The sequence below is a fragment of the Ipomoea nil genome, unplaced genomic scaffold (assembly GCF_001879475.1).
Source record: "Ipomoea nil cultivar Tokyo-kokei standard unplaced genomic scaffold, Asagao_1.1 scaffold0805, whole genome shotgun sequence".
Lineage (NCBI taxonomy): Eukaryota > Viridiplantae > Streptophyta > Magnoliopsida > Solanales > Convolvulaceae > Ipomoea > Ipomoea nil.
The window spans coordinates 494,433-511,194 of NW_017617233.1; the positions used below are offsets into that span (position 1 = coordinate 494,433).

The 16,762-nt window shown below is 36.8% G+C and overlaps 3 protein-coding genes across 4 annotated transcripts; 1 reads left to right on the forward strand and 2 right to left on the reverse strand.

Annotated features, from left to right (window-relative positions):
- Positions 1 to 1,763: 1,763 nt before the first annotated feature.
- LOC109177553 lies at positions 1,764 to 2,966 on the reverse strand. Its single transcript, XM_019326941.1, has 2 exons — positions 2,172 to 2,966; positions 1,764 to 1,826 (listed from the first exon to the last, which is right to left on the reverse strand). Exons 1-2 carry the CDS (start codon positions 2,964 to 2,966, stop codon positions 1,764 to 1,766), a joined length of 858 nt encoding a protein of 285 aa, XP_019182486.1.
- A 6,248-nt stretch (positions 2,967 to 9,214) lies between these two features.
- LOC109177526 (MADS-box protein JOINTLESS-like) lies at positions 9,215 to 12,303 on the forward strand. 2 transcript variants are annotated; one of them, XM_019326900.1, is made up of 7 exons: positions 9,217 to 9,857; positions 10,894 to 10,972; positions 11,064 to 11,228; positions 11,343 to 11,384; positions 11,497 to 11,538; positions 11,634 to 11,797; positions 12,093 to 12,303. In XM_019326900.1, exons 1-7 carry the CDS (start codon positions 9,676 to 9,678, stop codon positions 12,103 to 12,105), a joined length of 687 nt encoding a protein of 228 aa, XP_019182445.1. In that variant the 5' UTR covers positions 9,217 to 9,675; the 3' UTR covers positions 12,106 to 12,303. The 2 variants fall into 2 exon arrangements, with proteins under 2 accessions (XP_019182444.1, XP_019182445.1); XM_019326899.1 differs by lacking the exon at positions 12,093 to 12,303 and having other exon boundaries at positions 9,215 to 9,857; positions 11,634 to 11,813.
- Positions 12,304 to 12,745: 442 nt separating this feature from the next.
- On the reverse strand, positions 12,746 to 15,870 carry LOC109177544 (uncharacterized protein At4g38062-like). The gene is made up of 2 exons (XM_019326925.1): positions 15,633 to 15,870; positions 12,746 to 15,293 (listed from the first exon to the last, which is right to left on the reverse strand). The coding sequence occupies exon 2, from the start codon at positions 15,265 to 15,267 to the stop codon at positions 12,886 to 12,888; it is 2,382 nt and encodes a 793-aa protein (XP_019182470.1). The 5' UTR covers positions 15,268 to 15,293; positions 15,633 to 15,870; the 3' UTR covers positions 12,746 to 12,885.
- Positions 15,871 to 16,762: the final 892 nt, after the last annotated feature.

Sequence of the window (16,762 nt, forward strand, 5' to 3'; positions counted from 1 at the left end):
GGTGTTTTGAAGCTCATTATGCAACGAACAAGGGCATTAAATTGGTGATTAAAATCTCTAATATTTATATCTTATTATCTCACTCTTGGATTGTTCTAAGGACTCTTTGATGATCATCTAGTGAATTAGATTGACGTAAATTTCCCCTCAGACGTAAGCGGATTTGCTCCAAACTACGTTAACAATTTTTGTATGATTCCTTTTCTTTACTTAGTTTTTTATCCTGCTATATATCTTTCATTGTGTGTGATACACGCCTTAATTTATATAAGTAATTGAATTAAAAAATTACGTAGAAACAAACTAGGAATCTCTTGCATTCAAGATCCATGATCCTTTTTCATAATTAATGCGGAGTAATACTTAACAGTGAAGCTCTTAGCTGTGATCATTCAAGCTTTTTATTATACAATAACACATCAGGCAATAGGGATCTATGATCTTTGCTATTCAAAGAGAAGAAAATAGAGCAAGTTAATGGAGTGAACAAGTAAAGAGTATGTTTGAACAGAACAGTCCATAAATAAATAATGATGACAACTGACAAGAAAACAACATACTCATCATGCAGCTTATTAGTCAATCTGCAACAATCAAAGTTGGGCTAAAGTGAAATCTTCATAAAATGTGAAACTGTGGCTAAGCATGCAGTTTATAATATTAATGGTGGAGGGTGATGAAGGAGCTAAGCTGCTAAGGCAAATAACTGCAAATTAAATCCCCTAAAATGCTCCAATCCACTTCACAGGAAACAGCAGTAATGTTAAGGTTAATCTCATTTGCATTGCAAATTTTTTCAAACGAGTTTCGGGGAACTGTAAGAACTAATAAAATAAAATAATCATAACTTTATCCAGAAAGCAAAGGAAAAACAATGCATAATAAGGAATAGGAAGTCCAACTTTCCACTGCCAATCAAATCTGCGCTCCCAAGCTCATTTCAACACACTCTAAAATCAGCAAAATGATATTATGAATTAATCAAAAGGGCTTATCAAAAAAGGGCAAATAAAAGCTCTATTATAATTTGTCATATTTGAGTTGCAATAATAGCCTACCATAGGCACATAATATCTGTTAATTTTCACATACTAATAATTTAATAATGATGCCAACACTCTTTGAAAACCCAAAAATCAAGACTCTGCTAGAACAGCCCATAATTAATGACAAAGCCAAGAAAACAGATATTGTGTTAACAAATACTCTGCAAAAGATAAATGTGGTCTCTCACTAAGAATGCTGTTAACCAGAAAGCTACAGAAACTAGGAATAAACCGCTGAAGACAGGAAGGTATGCCGAACCTGTAAGAATAAATATTAAAGCTGAAGTGAAATCTTCAACAAAAGTAGATATGAAGAAGCATCTAAAACTAGTTCTCAATGCCTAAGAACCCAACAATCTTCACAGTAGAAGAGGGCAGATTGAAAATAGTCTTTGTTAGAACTCATTGACACCACGAACTCAACTAATGATCAATGTAGCAGCAGAAAACCTTCTTTCAGAATTCAGATACACTTATAATAATCATCAACGGCATATTAAACATTTAATAGGACCCATTGTAATCAAATTTAGAATTATACAAAGTTGCGGAACAAAATAACATATGGAACTCAGAGTTATCAGCAAAAACTATGCAAAAAAGTTTCCAGGTAGCATGGATAACACTAACCTGGAAGCTTTATACCAACAAAACACATTTAGCACTCCGCTAAATGGAGGTGATAGGGAATACAACTATGCATATCACTCAAAATGCTCATTGGACAAACACGAAGAGCTTGTTTGCCTTTCCGAATTTTATCATTGAAGATTTTGGTAACTAGGAAAATGAATAAAAGAATCTTAAACAAAGAAAGATCAAAGCAAGATAACGAGTAAGCCTATACTATTCTGTCCTAAATGCAATTAACAGTAATAACCTAACATGGGATTATAATGGCTGTTCATTTTCACAATGCAATGCTACATGCATCAAATTTCGCATTCTAACCAACAGAAAGACTACATTACAGAGCCTAGAACTAAAGAACAGGGAAAACTCAAAAAGGCTGCCATAGCCCATAGCACAATATGCTCCAAGATTTTCCCTTTCTTAGCACATGTTTAATCATCCTTTCTTGAAATTCCATCCTAAATTACCCTACAATTGAACATAATCGCTTACCTTAACTCTCACCCCCTTCCCCATCAACTTCTTTGAGCTCTTGGCTGCCATTTTTTGTTTCTTCATTCCCACGAACTTCCCATCATTGGAATCAATTCTCTGAGCTTTTCCATAATCACCATTTGTGAATATTATACCCTCAAACGACATAACCTCTAAGCAATCATACTCGCCCTTATCAAGCACTTCCGGCGGCGGCGGCTGGCAGACCGCCGGATTAAAAGCTCTTCCACACTTGGCATTCTGACACTTGATGCAATACTTTTCGTACTCCTCAGGATACTCATATAAATAATAGCAGTAAGTACACACCGTCCAGAAGGTTCGAAATTCCGACCCGTTCCCACCGTTGAGCTTTATATCCAGCTCTTGGTCGTACTGGGATTTCCGGTCCGGGTCCGAGAGCACCCGCCAAGCCTTGGTGACGAGGCCGTAGGCCTGCTTGGACAAATCGTACGGATTCTCGTTAGGGTTTAAGAGGAGGGCGAGCTTCTCGTAATTGGATTTGATGAGCTGACGATCGGCGGTGAAGCGAGGAACGCCGAGGATCGCGTAGTAATCGGATTTCTTATTCGATCCCTCGCCGGCGCCGCTGCTGATGGTGGCGGAGAAGGCGGATATCACATCTGCTATGGCGATGAGCTGGCCGGGGCCCGGGTGGTCCGGGTCGGATTCCTGAGCTCGAAGAGCATGTTTACGGCACTCTTCGTAGTTCTGCTTGTCGAGGAAGGACTCGGAGGATTTGAGGAAGGCCTGAGCTCTGGAATCGGGTACGGGTCGGGCCTTGCTCCCCATCTTTGCTCTGGAATTGCAGCAGTGAGGATTGGAGGATTTGGAAATTATGGACGGTTTCGGGTCCTGAAGTTGCTCCAGTGCTCCTCCGGCTTTGATTCCTAAAAATAAAATATAAAATATAAAAAAAATCTTGGAAAATTTGTCAATTTGACCACTTAGTCATGAAAATAGTGCACTTAGTTTCCCTAAGTATAAATAAATAAATAAATATTGTTACATTCAAATTCTTTAAATTTGTAAAGTTATTCAATTGAGTCCAAATTAAATTATATAATAGGTTAATTATTCTCAAGCTTGACACGTGTTATTTTTAAAAATATTTTTTTTATTTTTTAAACTTTTTATTTATTTATTAAATTATTAAAAAAAAAAGTATGTCCTTCGACTGTCCACGCCAAACAACCAATGGCTGCCTCCACCACGGACTCACTTGATGAGCTTCAAATGCCTCCTTTTTATAGTTTAAAAAAAAAAAATGTAACCAACTGATCTGAAAATGTGATGCATGAAATCCCCTATCCAAGGTGCTTCATTCATTCAAAAATACTGTCTAAATACTAGTTCAAAATACTAGAAATTAATTAGAGAAATTCGCCCTTTTCTTGACCACTTTCTGACTCTGGCACATAAACTTCTGAGGTAGATCCAGGCAGAAGACTGTAGCTTCTGAAATAGATCCAGACTGTAATCCAGAACCTAATACATTCTACCAAAATAACCTAAGTTTTGACTAATAACTTACCTAGTTACAAACTTACAACTTACTCACACTATTTATGAGTTAATACTAAAAATGGTCATCAACTATAATGGTTTTATCAATTTCGTCCTAAACGACTTTGGTGACCTAATGTAGTCCCAGACTTTTGTGTTTTTACTCAAGGTAGTCATTCGTTTGTTATTTTGTCCATTTGATGTTAAATAGATGGACGATTTAATATTGACATCTCTTTATTCCTATACTTGCGAAGTGCGAAATTCATCTGTCTTTTACGAATTACTCCTAAACCTGCGAATATAAAATTTGATTTGCATGTTTGGGAGTAATTCTACGAGTAATCTGTAAAAGACAGAGGATTTCGCATTTTGCAGGGTTGAGAGTAAAGAAAGGCCAATATTGAGATTATTGAATTGTCCATTTATTTAACACCAATTCAATGAAAAAACAAACGGATGAATAAATTAAGTAAAAACACAAAAATATGGAACTACATTAGGTCATCAAAGTCGTTTAGGACGAAATTGAAAAAACTCACCATAGTAAATAACCATTTTGAGTATTAACTCCACTATTTCTCTATTGGGTAAAAATAGTTAATACAATATGTTATTTACTCTTTTGCTAAGATCTTATAAGCTATTCATTGCTAACATATTATAAATTTTTAGTTAAATAGATTTTTTTAAACTCCTAATTAAATTGGAAAGGAAATTTCAATTACAAAATAAGTATAGTTTTTAATTTTATTTATTCCATTTTTTATAAGGGGAAAAGTGAAAAACAAAATAATTCACGAGTTACAATATGGGTATAGACTTACTTTCTCAATTATTGACGTGGTTTTATTTATTTATTTATTTATTAGATATATATTTAATTAAAGGGCAATTTATATCGTAGACCAGGATTCACAGTACATTGTAAATTCTAGTCCAATATATAAAATTTGGCTTCATAAGGTACAGAATTCAGATTCGTAATGCACAAAATTCATATTTATAATACACATACACATAAACACGATATAATGAACATGAATTCTGTGTATTATGTTAAGTGTTTATGTATCATCAATTATATAATACACATAATTCATGTTCATTATATTGTGTTTATGTGTATATGTATTATGAACATGAATTATATGCATTATAAACATAAATTTTATGTATTGAACCATGATTTATAATGTATTATAGACCCTGGTCCACGATATAACGATGATAATTAAAGTGCTTGAAACGGGTTGAAGATTTGACATCCATGCGGGGTCGGGAATGTAACATATATGGGCCAGAGAATTTGGGCTGCATCTATTGGGCTTGCCAAACTTGCGTGTAAGCAAGAAGAAGAACATATAGGCAAATTATGCCCTGGACCCGTGTCCACAATGAATTGTGGACACGGGCTCAAAACGACGTCGTTTTAAAAAAAAAAACGCGTCATTTAGTTAAAAAAAAAAAAAATTACGCGCGTTTTACCGTTAACGGTGTTTTTTTTTTTTTTTTTGAATTATGAATGTATAGTTATGCCGTTATGAATGTACAGTTATGCCATTATGAATGTACAGTTATGCAATTATGAAATTATTAACACAGATCTCTAACATTATGAACTTACAATTATGAACATATATAGTGATAAAATTATGACCATGGAGCTTTAAAATTGTGAATATAGAGCTTCGAAGATTATGAATGTACAGTTATGGAGTTATGAATGTACAGTTATAGAGTTATGAATCTACAGTTATGGAGTTATGAATCTATAGTTATGAGATTATGAATCTACAGTATGGAATTATGAATGTATAGTTATTGATCGAATTATGAACAAAGAGCTCTAACATTATGAACTTACAATTATGAACATAGAGCTCTAAATTTGTGAACATAAAGCTTCGAAAATTATGAATGTACAATTATGGAGTTATGAATGTACAGTTATGGAGTTATGAACGAACAGTTATAGAGTTATGAACATACAGTTATGGAGTTATGAATGTACAGTTATTAACATATAGTAATAAAATTATGAACATATACTCCTATAACGAAGCGGTCTGAATTTTTTTTTTTTTTTAAAAAAAAAAAAAAAAAAAAAAAGAGAGATAACAGTGCCTAACGGCACTGTTACCCGTGTCCAGCAAGCATGCTGGACACGGGTCCAACGCATAACGATTGGAACATATAGGTACTTTTTTTTTTTTTTTTAAAGGAAAAGTCCGTAATTGCTACACGAATATGTGTTTTGGGTGGAACTCGTTTTAACATTATGTATAAATATTTGGAAGAGAACAAATTGTATGTTTCCAAAAAACTAAAATATTACGTCAGGAGAGTCTCCACGTCTTCTTTCACCTGTCATGTGTCAAACTAACATTTCTGATGTGGTAAATACGATGATTCCCACAACTACGCACAAATACTGAGGTCGGGTTGTAGGTAGACCCTTCTCCAATATGCTGGTTGGTTTAAGTCTTAAATTTTGGGTGATGACGTAATGTCAGAGGGTTCCGAGCTAAATAAGGTCAATTAGAAGTGTTCAAAAGTCTCATATTTCACGTAATTAATGCAATATTTATTATAGGGGAATGAAAGGGGAGATATGCCGGACTTTCGACATGTCCGCCACATGATGCGCATGCAGTTGGTGCACTCTGGAATGGTGCCAAGTCAGCCACATGGGCTTTAGATCTTTTACCACCCACTAAGACGGGGCAAATCTATGCAAAGTTATGTGTCGAGCAATCTAGCTTGGGAAGATCCTCCTGACCCAATACGAAACGCGCGTTATCGCATCTGTTAATTAGTTAAGTTATTGTCTCTTAGGTCGGCATGGTCGGGTTCATGATTGGTCCAGATCGAGAATGATCTCCCTAAGTGACACGACCGGATACTAATTAAGTGTACGGTACTAGAGGGATCGTATACCCTAGGATTATTTCTGATGGGGAATATACCCCGGGTTCAGGTTCTCCGTACGCTCCGTGCTCCTGTTTGGGTCGGGATCAAACGGTTCGGATCGTGATCATAGTCATCGGATCAAGGTCAAACCCGTCTCAACTGGGCCTATAAAAGGGACCCTAGTCCTTCTTTTTAGGGGTTCCTCCCACTCTATTCTCTCACTCTAAGCTCTCCCCCTTCTTTCTACAAAAACCACAAGAACATTAATGAAAAAATGAGTTATTTGAGTTACTTCTTGTCTACTTTGCATTGTTACATACATACAATATACATTCTACATTCACGGGATTAACCGTATCAATTTCCTATCAGCTTCTATCCTCTCTTTTTCAAAAAAATATTTTTATAATATCTAAATTTAAAATTGTTTTGGTTTAACAATACTTTAAATATAAATTCTAAATACATAAATTGTTTGCATTAATACTAAATTAAATACTACAAACAATTAAATTGTAAATAAGTTACGTAGCCAAATTTCGTTAATTAAATTAAATACGTAAAATGAAACGGACAAATACTTCCCAACAGGCAAAGCAACAAAGTTGTACTGGAACGACACAACACGAGAGCAGCGTGTAAAACAAACTAATATGTACCAATGACCGCTCATATTATATGTTCAGCAATCAGCATTTTATGTATGTGTACTTCCAATATTTTTTCCCTCAAAAAGTTTTTTTTTTTTTTGTTTTGCTTTTTTTTTTTTTTGTTTTTTTTTTTGTTTTTTTTTTTTTTGATGTCTAGACGAAGAGTGTATTGGCAAGAATTAAACTTGTGACCGCCTAATAATTATACTATTCTAAAAAAAGGATGATAATTATACTGGCCAAAAATATTGTGGTCGAGCGGCATGACTGTGACTACCGAACCCAGTGGAGACATTGACTCTTTGTACTTGAAAATGTTGAAAAATATGTATAGAGGTGATGAAACAAGTAACATAATCATCTCAATTTGTTGTAGAGGCTTATCAGTAGCATAGTTCAAATTAACTTATGTATCAATATATTATTCACATCTCTCCTAATGATAAATCCAATGTATTAAGAGTGTGTTTGGAAATCCGAAAAATGATTTATGGAAATCATTTTCTGAGTTTTGAGTGTTTGGTAAGTAGGAATACACTAAAGTTAATGGAAAATGAAGTTGGGTCAATGAAAAATAGAGTCACTTTTATGAAAAATGACTTCCCCTTTTATTTAGTGGAAGTCATTTTCCGCTTCAACCTTCTTCTCCGCTTCTTCCTTCTCGACATCACTTCTTCGCATCTTCGCTTCTGGACATCGCTTCTCGTCATCGGAAAACCAAGGGGAAACGCAAATTCTGGATTTCCAAGTCGGAAACCAAATTGGTTTCCGACTTGGAAATCCATAAATTGGAAATCCAAGTCGGCGGAAACCAGAAATTGGTTCTCTGGTTTCCGGCCGCTGAAACCAGAGAGTAAGTACTGCTCTCTGGTTTTCTATTGTGCAGCCAAACACCGGAAAGGAAAATGACTTATGAAAAATGACTCATTTTTCAAAAGTCATTTTCCAAAAGTCATTTTCATGCTTTCCAAACATACCCTAAGTTTATGAACTCAATTTGTCCATTTCAACAACAAATCAATTTTTACTTTCTTACTTTTAAATCTAACGCTTACTAAACGAATTTTAAGTGACTGATTAAATATGAAACACAAAGTCAATTTTTACATGTTAACTAAGCAGTTAGCAGTTTGTTTCTATGTCAAGTTCTTCGAAGTGGTTCATTGACACTCCTGCTATCATTTGTAATTGTAATGTTATAAGTATGGAAATAAAATAAAAATCTTGTTTGTAAAAAAGAAGAAGAAAATGGGTCAAATAAGTTCTCAAACTTTAGCTGAAAAATCAATTAGCCCCTAAAATTTTTTAAATGTGCAATTACACCTATCAACAATTCATTTTAATGCAATAAAGCTCAAAAACTGATTAATTAGGGTTTCGACCATCATTTGACGAAATTTTAGGTAAAGAAGGGCGCCGATCACGGAGAAGGAAGGCAAGGTCGACTTCTCTATAGAGAAGGCAACCCAAGCGAGAAGGTGACCCAGTGATCGCCTTCTCCGTGCCGGTCGCCGATCACTTTCTTGCTAGAAATTTCGTCAGAGGGTAGTCGATCCCTAATACTTATAATAGTAAATCATTAATCCATTTATATATTAATTAACTTTTTTGTTACCAGGACTATTTGGTCTAATGGTATCCGGGTTGGACTTTTATTTGAAAGATTATGAGTTTGAGCTTCAGTGGAGGCGTTATTGATTCTTTGTGTTTCATTAGGCAGTCACTGAACAGATACAACAGTTGGTTGAGAAAGTGTCTTTTTAAAATTTGAGGGTGTATTTGATATTTAAAGAAAAGAAATTTAATTCGAGTACAACTAATAATTTACATTAAATTGTGTTTCAGGAACAGGGACTTCTGTGTTTCTGTCTGTCTCTCTCCAATGTCGACTTTTATCCAACAGATAAATTGTTTTCCCCGAAATACTAAACTACAAAACCCAACCAAGCTGACAAAACAAGGCAAAGAATTTACTGTTCAACCAATCCATACTTCTTTCTCTGCTCTGTCGCTATCACACATTACCCACTCGCTGCCTTTGAGTGTTTCTTTATCACAAAAACACTCTCTCTCTCCCTCCCCCATTAGTCCTTTCTCTCTCAAATGCTTAAATCGGAAAGCTCAAGAGAAATCTATGGCCATTTAAAGGGTGTAGTAGATGTAGGGTTTCATGTGTTCTTGTCATTTTAGTATTTCCCTCTTCTAATTTTGGCAAAATGCAGACATTTCGCCCCCCTAAATTTCTCCACTTTTAGAAATATAGCCTGCCTTACCACTCTATATATAGCCTTGTAGTTGTGGATTGTGGTTTCATCCATTTGTATCCCGGTTTATTCCCTGTGCCCTTTGAATTTCTCCGAGGTTTTTGTCTGGGTTTTCTTGATTCTGCTGGATAAGTGGCAAAGCAGTAATCTTTCTCCTTTTTTTCCGGGATGGTTCGGGAGAAGATTCAGATCAAGAAAATCGACAACGCGACGGCGAGGCAGGTGACATTCTCCAAGAGGAGAAAAGGGCTTTTCAAGAAAGCTGAGGAGCTTTCTGTGCTGTGTGATGCCGATGTTGCCCTCATCATTTTCTCTTCCACTGGGAAGCTCTTTGACTATGCTAGCTCCAGGTACTGCTTTCTTGTTCTTCTCTCTGCACTTAGAACTAACATGAATATATCTATATATGCAAGTAGGAATCTTTCCGACAGTGTTTCTTAGTCTCCCATAGTTGTGTTGTTTGGTGTTTTTGATCTTAATTTCACTTGAGGTTTATGATGGCTTGCCATTCTTTTGAGTCATAGTGAGCTTCTTAGTTCTTACTGCCTAGCAAGAAGCTTGGTTGTGGGTAAAGACACAATATTGAGTCCCGGGTAGTCGTAATGTGAGAGTTAAGCCGAATATGGTTGAGTCTTTATGAGCATTCCACTTAATGGGCCGCTATGTTACCGTGATTTACGGAGCTTGGGGCAAGGGAGTTTGGCTTGTGACACTAGACAGTCCTTCCACTGTGTCCTTGAGTTACTGTGATGTTGGACCGGAATGTGGGGGCCTCTCAATTAATGTGTGGCTGAGTCAGTGTGATTTATCTTCCACCGTCCTGTCGGGGCCGGGACGTGGGAGTCTGGGGTGAGAATTTTGTTTTTGTGGGCAAGAAAACCATGACTAACTATAGTTTTCAAACAAAAAAAAAAAAAGAAAAAGATGGGGTTTTCAAGATCTCATTTCCCTCAAAGTAAACATGATTGATCATTCAAATTTTAGGGTTACCATGAGTAGATTAAGCTATGAGATTTGTAATGGATAATAATAAAGGAATAGTTTTGATGTCTTACCATAGATACAAATTAGACCGTTGTCTTGGTAACCACAAGGTTTCAAGTTCGATTCTTATAAGAGCCACCTTCTTGGTTTGGGTTGTTAGCTATAGACAATCTAGGCTGGTTTAATTTACCTCACCATTTTTGTGGTCCCCTCGTATCAGCAGAGGACCGCAAGGCAGACTTCACCTGAAGTGCACTTTTTGGATAATGGTTGAAAGCTTTCCCATATCTCGTAGAACTTCTAATTTGAGTAGTGGTGATTGGTTATGTGGAAGGAAAGTGATGCTCGGCTTGAGAAAGTTGTTCAAGTTTACCTTTTCAAAGTTCTCATTCTTTTGTGCAGCATGAAAGGAATACTTGAAAGACGGAATCTGCACTCGAGGAACCTGGAAAAAATGGACCAACCATCGCTTGAATTGCAGGTACTTTCCACATTAGTCCATTTCTTTACCATTCGGTCTTTAAGTTACATTGAGATTTCTTAGCTTAATAATGGAAATTTATGCGCTGCAGCTAGTGGAGAACGCTAACCATTCCAGATTAAGCAAGGAAATTGCGGATATGACCCATCGGCTTAGGCAGATGCGGGGAGAGGATCTTCAAGGAATGAGCATCGAGGAGTTGCAGCAACTGGAGAAATCCCTCGAAACAGGACTGACCCGTGTTATAGAGAAAAAGGTACGTGCAAATTTTAGTTCTGGGGTGGTCGTTTTGGCATATGTTCTTAGTGTAGATTTTATGTATGATTGCTTGCATGACACTTTAATTTCCCGGTTTCCCCTATCATGACAGGGCGAGAAGATTATGAAGGAGATCAATGAACTTCAACAAAAAGTATGGAACCTAACTAAGAATCTATGGTCCATTTTCATTAACTAATTATGATGCAAATGATATGTGTGGTTTAAGGTTTTTCTTAATGCCAATCGATTTGTAAAAACTTCAGGGAATGAATCTAATGGAAGAAAACGAGCGATTAACACAGCAGGTATGTCTGCGTTTTCATGAAACATATCATCGAACTTTAATCTTTACCAAACGTCACGAGCTAAATAGGGAAACTCGAAATTTTGTTATGTGAAGGTGATGGCAATATCAAACGGTCAGAGGGTCATCACAGCAGTTGCTAATTCAGACAATTTGTTGAACGAAGAAGGCCTGTCCTCCGAGTCTATCACTAACGTTTGCAACTCGACCAGCCCTCCACAAGACTACGATGATAGCTCCGACACCTCCCTCAAGTTGGGGTTAGTGTTAAGTTAAATATGTTGAGCATATAACCATTAACGTGCAATCCAACTATCAGCTTAGGTTTTTAGTTGAGATGGAGCACATGCTTCAATTTGGTATCAGAGCCAGATCCCCACGTGTTGCTTGGAACCCACCACCGCACACGTGAAGGGGCGTGTTGAGCATATAACCATTAATGTGCAATCCAACTATCAGCTTAGGCTTCAATTAAATATACTCATCCATGATATGATTGCTCGCTTCTCAACTTCTGCATTCATCTCCGGTTATTACAACTATTTATTCTTGCAGGTTGCCCTACTGATCGAGGCTGAGAACCGAGAAGAGAAGCCATGGGAGCCTCTCGATCTAGTAGTGTCTACCATATGTAAGCTAGATAAATATTACTGTAATTAACTACTGATATATGTGGTACTGTTAAAATTGCAATGGACAGCTTCCATATAACATTCCCTGGCCTCTCGGGTACTTTTGAATATGAGTTTCTGATGTTTGAATGTTAGTTAGTTGTTATAAAGATTGTATTAGTTATAGTTGTTATAACCTATGTATGTTTTTGGAATGTTTCCTACATACAATATTTCCCACCCTCTCAGGTGCTTTTGAATATTAATTTATGATGTTTGAATCTTTTTTTTGGTACGCTATAATTGTTATAAACACTTATTGTTAAGGGTGTTGATCGAGAACAATGCCTTTTGCATCGGATATAAGCTATGTATGTTTTTGAAATTGTATCGGGTATTGTGGGACCCAAAAGCAATTGTTGTACTTGGTGTAAAAGACACGCAGTACTGATCGACACTGTAAACTTTTCCTGGTCTCTCGGGTGGCCTTTGAATTGAATATTAGTTTATGATAGTTTGAATCTTGTTATAAATACTATACTAAAGACGGCTAAAATGATGTTTTTGGCATCAATAAGCAATTAACCATAACATAAAGAATCAAAATGGTTAAAATCTATATGAAAATAGCTCCAAGGTTTAGTTGGATAATGATAAAACTTTTTCTATGATTTAGGAGTAATCAATCTACCTCAAATGATAGTAAGATTTGATGCAAGTAGCATTTTGGAACCCAGTTAGTTGTTGAGAGATCTCAATGGTGATCTCTCTCCAGCCATGGCAGCTTCAACAGTCTTAGTTGGAGAGGGGCATCTGTTCATCAGGTTCTCTTTTACAGGATCGAAGAATTCATTAACTCTTTTCATGTCTATACCCAATCCTCCATTGCTGTCGAAACTCTGCATGATTCTTCCCAGTTCTTTAGTTAGCTGTTTGTCTTCCATGGATAACTGGCTTATCCTATCTGACACTCCTGTTAAGATCTCCAGCAGCATTTCCCTATCGGTTAACACCTTCGTTGCATTCTGCTGCTCGATTTTCTGTTTTAAATCGTTTTCCAGCTCCGAGTTAATCATGTTTTTCTCTTGGATTTCGATCTCTTTCAGGACCACGGCCTCTCTGATTGTTTCCCAGGTTTGGCGGAACTTATCAGTGTCTGCCTGCATCTGGAGAAGCCGGGACAAGAAAGTGGCGGTTCTGTTCTCGAATTCTTGTTCAAGTGATGAGACGAGGTCCTGGAGGTCCTCGATTTTCTGGTGAAAACTCGCCTTCTCTTTCTCTGCTTCTTCTTGTGCTAAGATAGACCCTTCGAGTTCAGAATTCAGCAAGGCGATTTCTGTTTCTTTCTCGGATAGCATGGCCAAGAGGCTGTCTTTCTCCTGTCTGAGATCAATCTCGACGTCCATCTGGGCAAAGAGCGAATCTTCTACCTTTCTTCGCATTTGCAGGTTCTCATCGAGGCTCGATTTCAACCTCTCTGCAATGGTCCTCCATATCTGCAACTCTAATTCGGCTTCATTCCCCTCATACAAAACTTCAGCCAGTTCTTCTTGTGCTTCTGTCAAGTCGCTTTCTGTTTTCCTCACCTGCTCCTTCAAATGTTCTTGATAGGCCAATGCCTCTTTGAGCATTTCCTTTAGTTTATCAAGCTGTTCTTCGTCGATCAAATTCAATGACTCGATCTTGGCTGATAACACTGCTACCTTCTCACGCTCCTCTTCGAGATCCTTTTCTGCTCTGATAATCGCACTGTTCTTCTCGTCTAATTGTTGGATTAGAGTAGAAATGTGAAGCTCTTCGTCTTTGTTTTTTAGATTCACAGCAGCATAGGCGTTAGCGAGGCTCTGATATACCTCGGAGAGGTGTGATTTCAAGACGAGTAACATCACAGAAGTTTCTTCGTTCTGCAATGTTAACTCGAACATTAATGAATGGCAAGACTGCAGCTCTTTCTGAAGCTCGGTGATCAAAGCGTTTTTGTTCTTTAACTCGGATTTGCAGCAATCAAGATCCCCAGCCAAATCCTCCATTTCAGAAGCCCATTGAGCTTCTTTGGCCTTGAACTTGTTTCTGAGTTTTGAGAGTGAAGAATTCCCAGATGCCTTGATTCCAGCTTCCTGGAGTTCTTTCAGGGATGCCATTAATTCCTGTTTCTCTTGTTCTAGTTTTCGAATTTTGTATTCTGTTTCCTTGTGGATTGCTTCCCTCGAACCCATGGCGTTTCTTAGGTTCGCGATTTCTTTATCCCTTTGAGCACACAAACCGTCGATTCTTGAATTGGCTTCCTCGTATTCTGCAGAAACACTGTCAATGCAGGATTTGGATTCAGAAAGTTGAGCTTCCAGGAATTTTCTCCTGGTTTCTTCATGGGCTAAGGCTTGATTACACATCTGTAATCGGGTTCGAAGATCTTCTGAAATCCTTGTTTGGGAATCTAAGGTGGACTGCAATGTGGAGATATGATCAAACAGTGTTTCTTTTTCCTCCTCCAACTCTTTCACCCTTTCGCGAAATTTCTTCTGGAGATTCTCATGAGCTTCAAGGAGATGACAGAAATGTTCTTTCTTCCATTTAAGCTCATCTTCAAGCTTCCTATTCTCCTCCTCTAACTTGAACAGAACTTCATCTCTCTGTCTCAATTCTCTGCAGGTTTTAGCTCTTTCCTCAGCTTCAGAACACATCTTCTGAGAATCACTCACCATTTCCCTCAACCTTCCATTTTCATTTCTCAGAGATTGTATCTCCTGGCTCTGATCCATTTTCACCACATTCACCTCGTCCAATGCCATCACCATCTTCCTGTTCTCCTCCTCGAATTTCTTCGCCTTCTCTGCAGAATCTGCACGAAGCTTATCGTTTGCAGAACTCAAACACTTGATGGCAGATTCTTTTTCCTTCAGATTTGCCTTCAGTTCTTCATGCATCTGCTTTGCAGCAGAAAGTTCATCCTCCTTCAAACTCAGCTCCAGTGTGAGCTTATCCACTTTAGAACACCCATCCTGAGCCTTGATCACTTGTTCATCATAAGCTCTTCTCAGATTCTCCATGGATTCTGCTCTCATCTCATGCTCTTTCCTCAGCTTCTCATTCTCTGCCATGGCTTCATGTACTGTACCCATTTCCTTCAATTTCTCTTGAATTTCACCTGTTCAAAATCCAAACACAAAACTATTCCTGTCAAGAATCCAAAAGAGAAAACCCAGACCCTTGAAATCACCACTAATCAATCTATGATCTACCATGAAATTTCCAGAAAGACTGAAAAAAAAAATAAAAAAAATCCACACTTTATGCAGTCTCCATCTTCCCCTATCAGAAGAACTGGATAGAATTATCAGAAATGGACAAGAATGGAAGAAGCAGGACATATATAAACACAATTCATCAACTTCATACAACAAAACCGGCATTTTCTTTTACCAATTTTCTGCATTTCTATGCCACCAAACACGAAATGAAAGTATGGGTATTGAAGAATTCGTACCTGAATGTCAGAATTGGGCTCGCCGATGCAACAGAAGCAAACGATTTGAATGATCCGTCTGGAATTCGAGAGATGAAAGAAGAATTGGAAGAAAGAGAGAGTTTAGTGGTTTCAGAAACGGGAGAATAGATAGCCGTTGTAACCCGGAAAGAGAGAAAGATTTAAAAATTCCGACGTGGAAGAGTTACCGTTGGTCGTTTTAATGCCACATTAACCTCGGATAAATCGACATGGACCCTACCAAATGTTTTCTTCAGATTATGCCCTACAACAAGTAATATTATATAATAACAATTATCTCCGAATATAAAGTAGAACTTGATTTCACACTTTGGTTGAGACAAATTTTGAAAACCAAATAATTTCTGTTAGGGAAATATTGCATTGTTACAAAGTTAGTAGTACTCAAAAGTCAAAATAAATAAATAAATAAATCAAGAAACGTCTTTCTTGTCCTATATATAAGGCTGAATCAAGTAAAAATTATTATATTTAAATAAAATTGTGGATATATCACTATTGGCAAGCATATAGAGGGCGACAGATTTAAAGAAAATGACAATGGTATAATGGTGCATTAGAAAAAGATCCAATGACTATCATAAAATGTAATTTAAGTTTTTGAGTTTTTGTTTTGCACTTTTAGAGTATTGTACACTTTTAGTGCTTATATTATGCATTTAGTAGTGTATTGTTTTTTTTTTCTATTGTTCACTTATTTTACATCTAAAACTATACTTTTAACAATTCTACAACTTGCTTATAAACATTAAGGTCATGTACTTTTTGAGTGATGAGGAAAAATCACAACTATTATCCAAGAATGTATATTTGATAAACTTCACTCATGTGTAATAACTCGTAAATTACAGAGAAGAGGTAAACCGCATAGAAAGACCATGTGCGATGAGGTCAAGCTAGCATTTTTAGATTGTTTGAAATGCACTTTAGCATTCGTATTGTACACTCTTTTTCATTTGTATTGTGCACTTCTACCAATTTTTATAATGCACTTTTAAAGGTTTTGGTATGTACACTCTTTTATAGTTTCTTTAATGTCCTTTTAGGAGTGTTCGTTTCAAACAATGTTTTCAGGTAATGTAACATTTTCAAGAATTTTACATAACCTA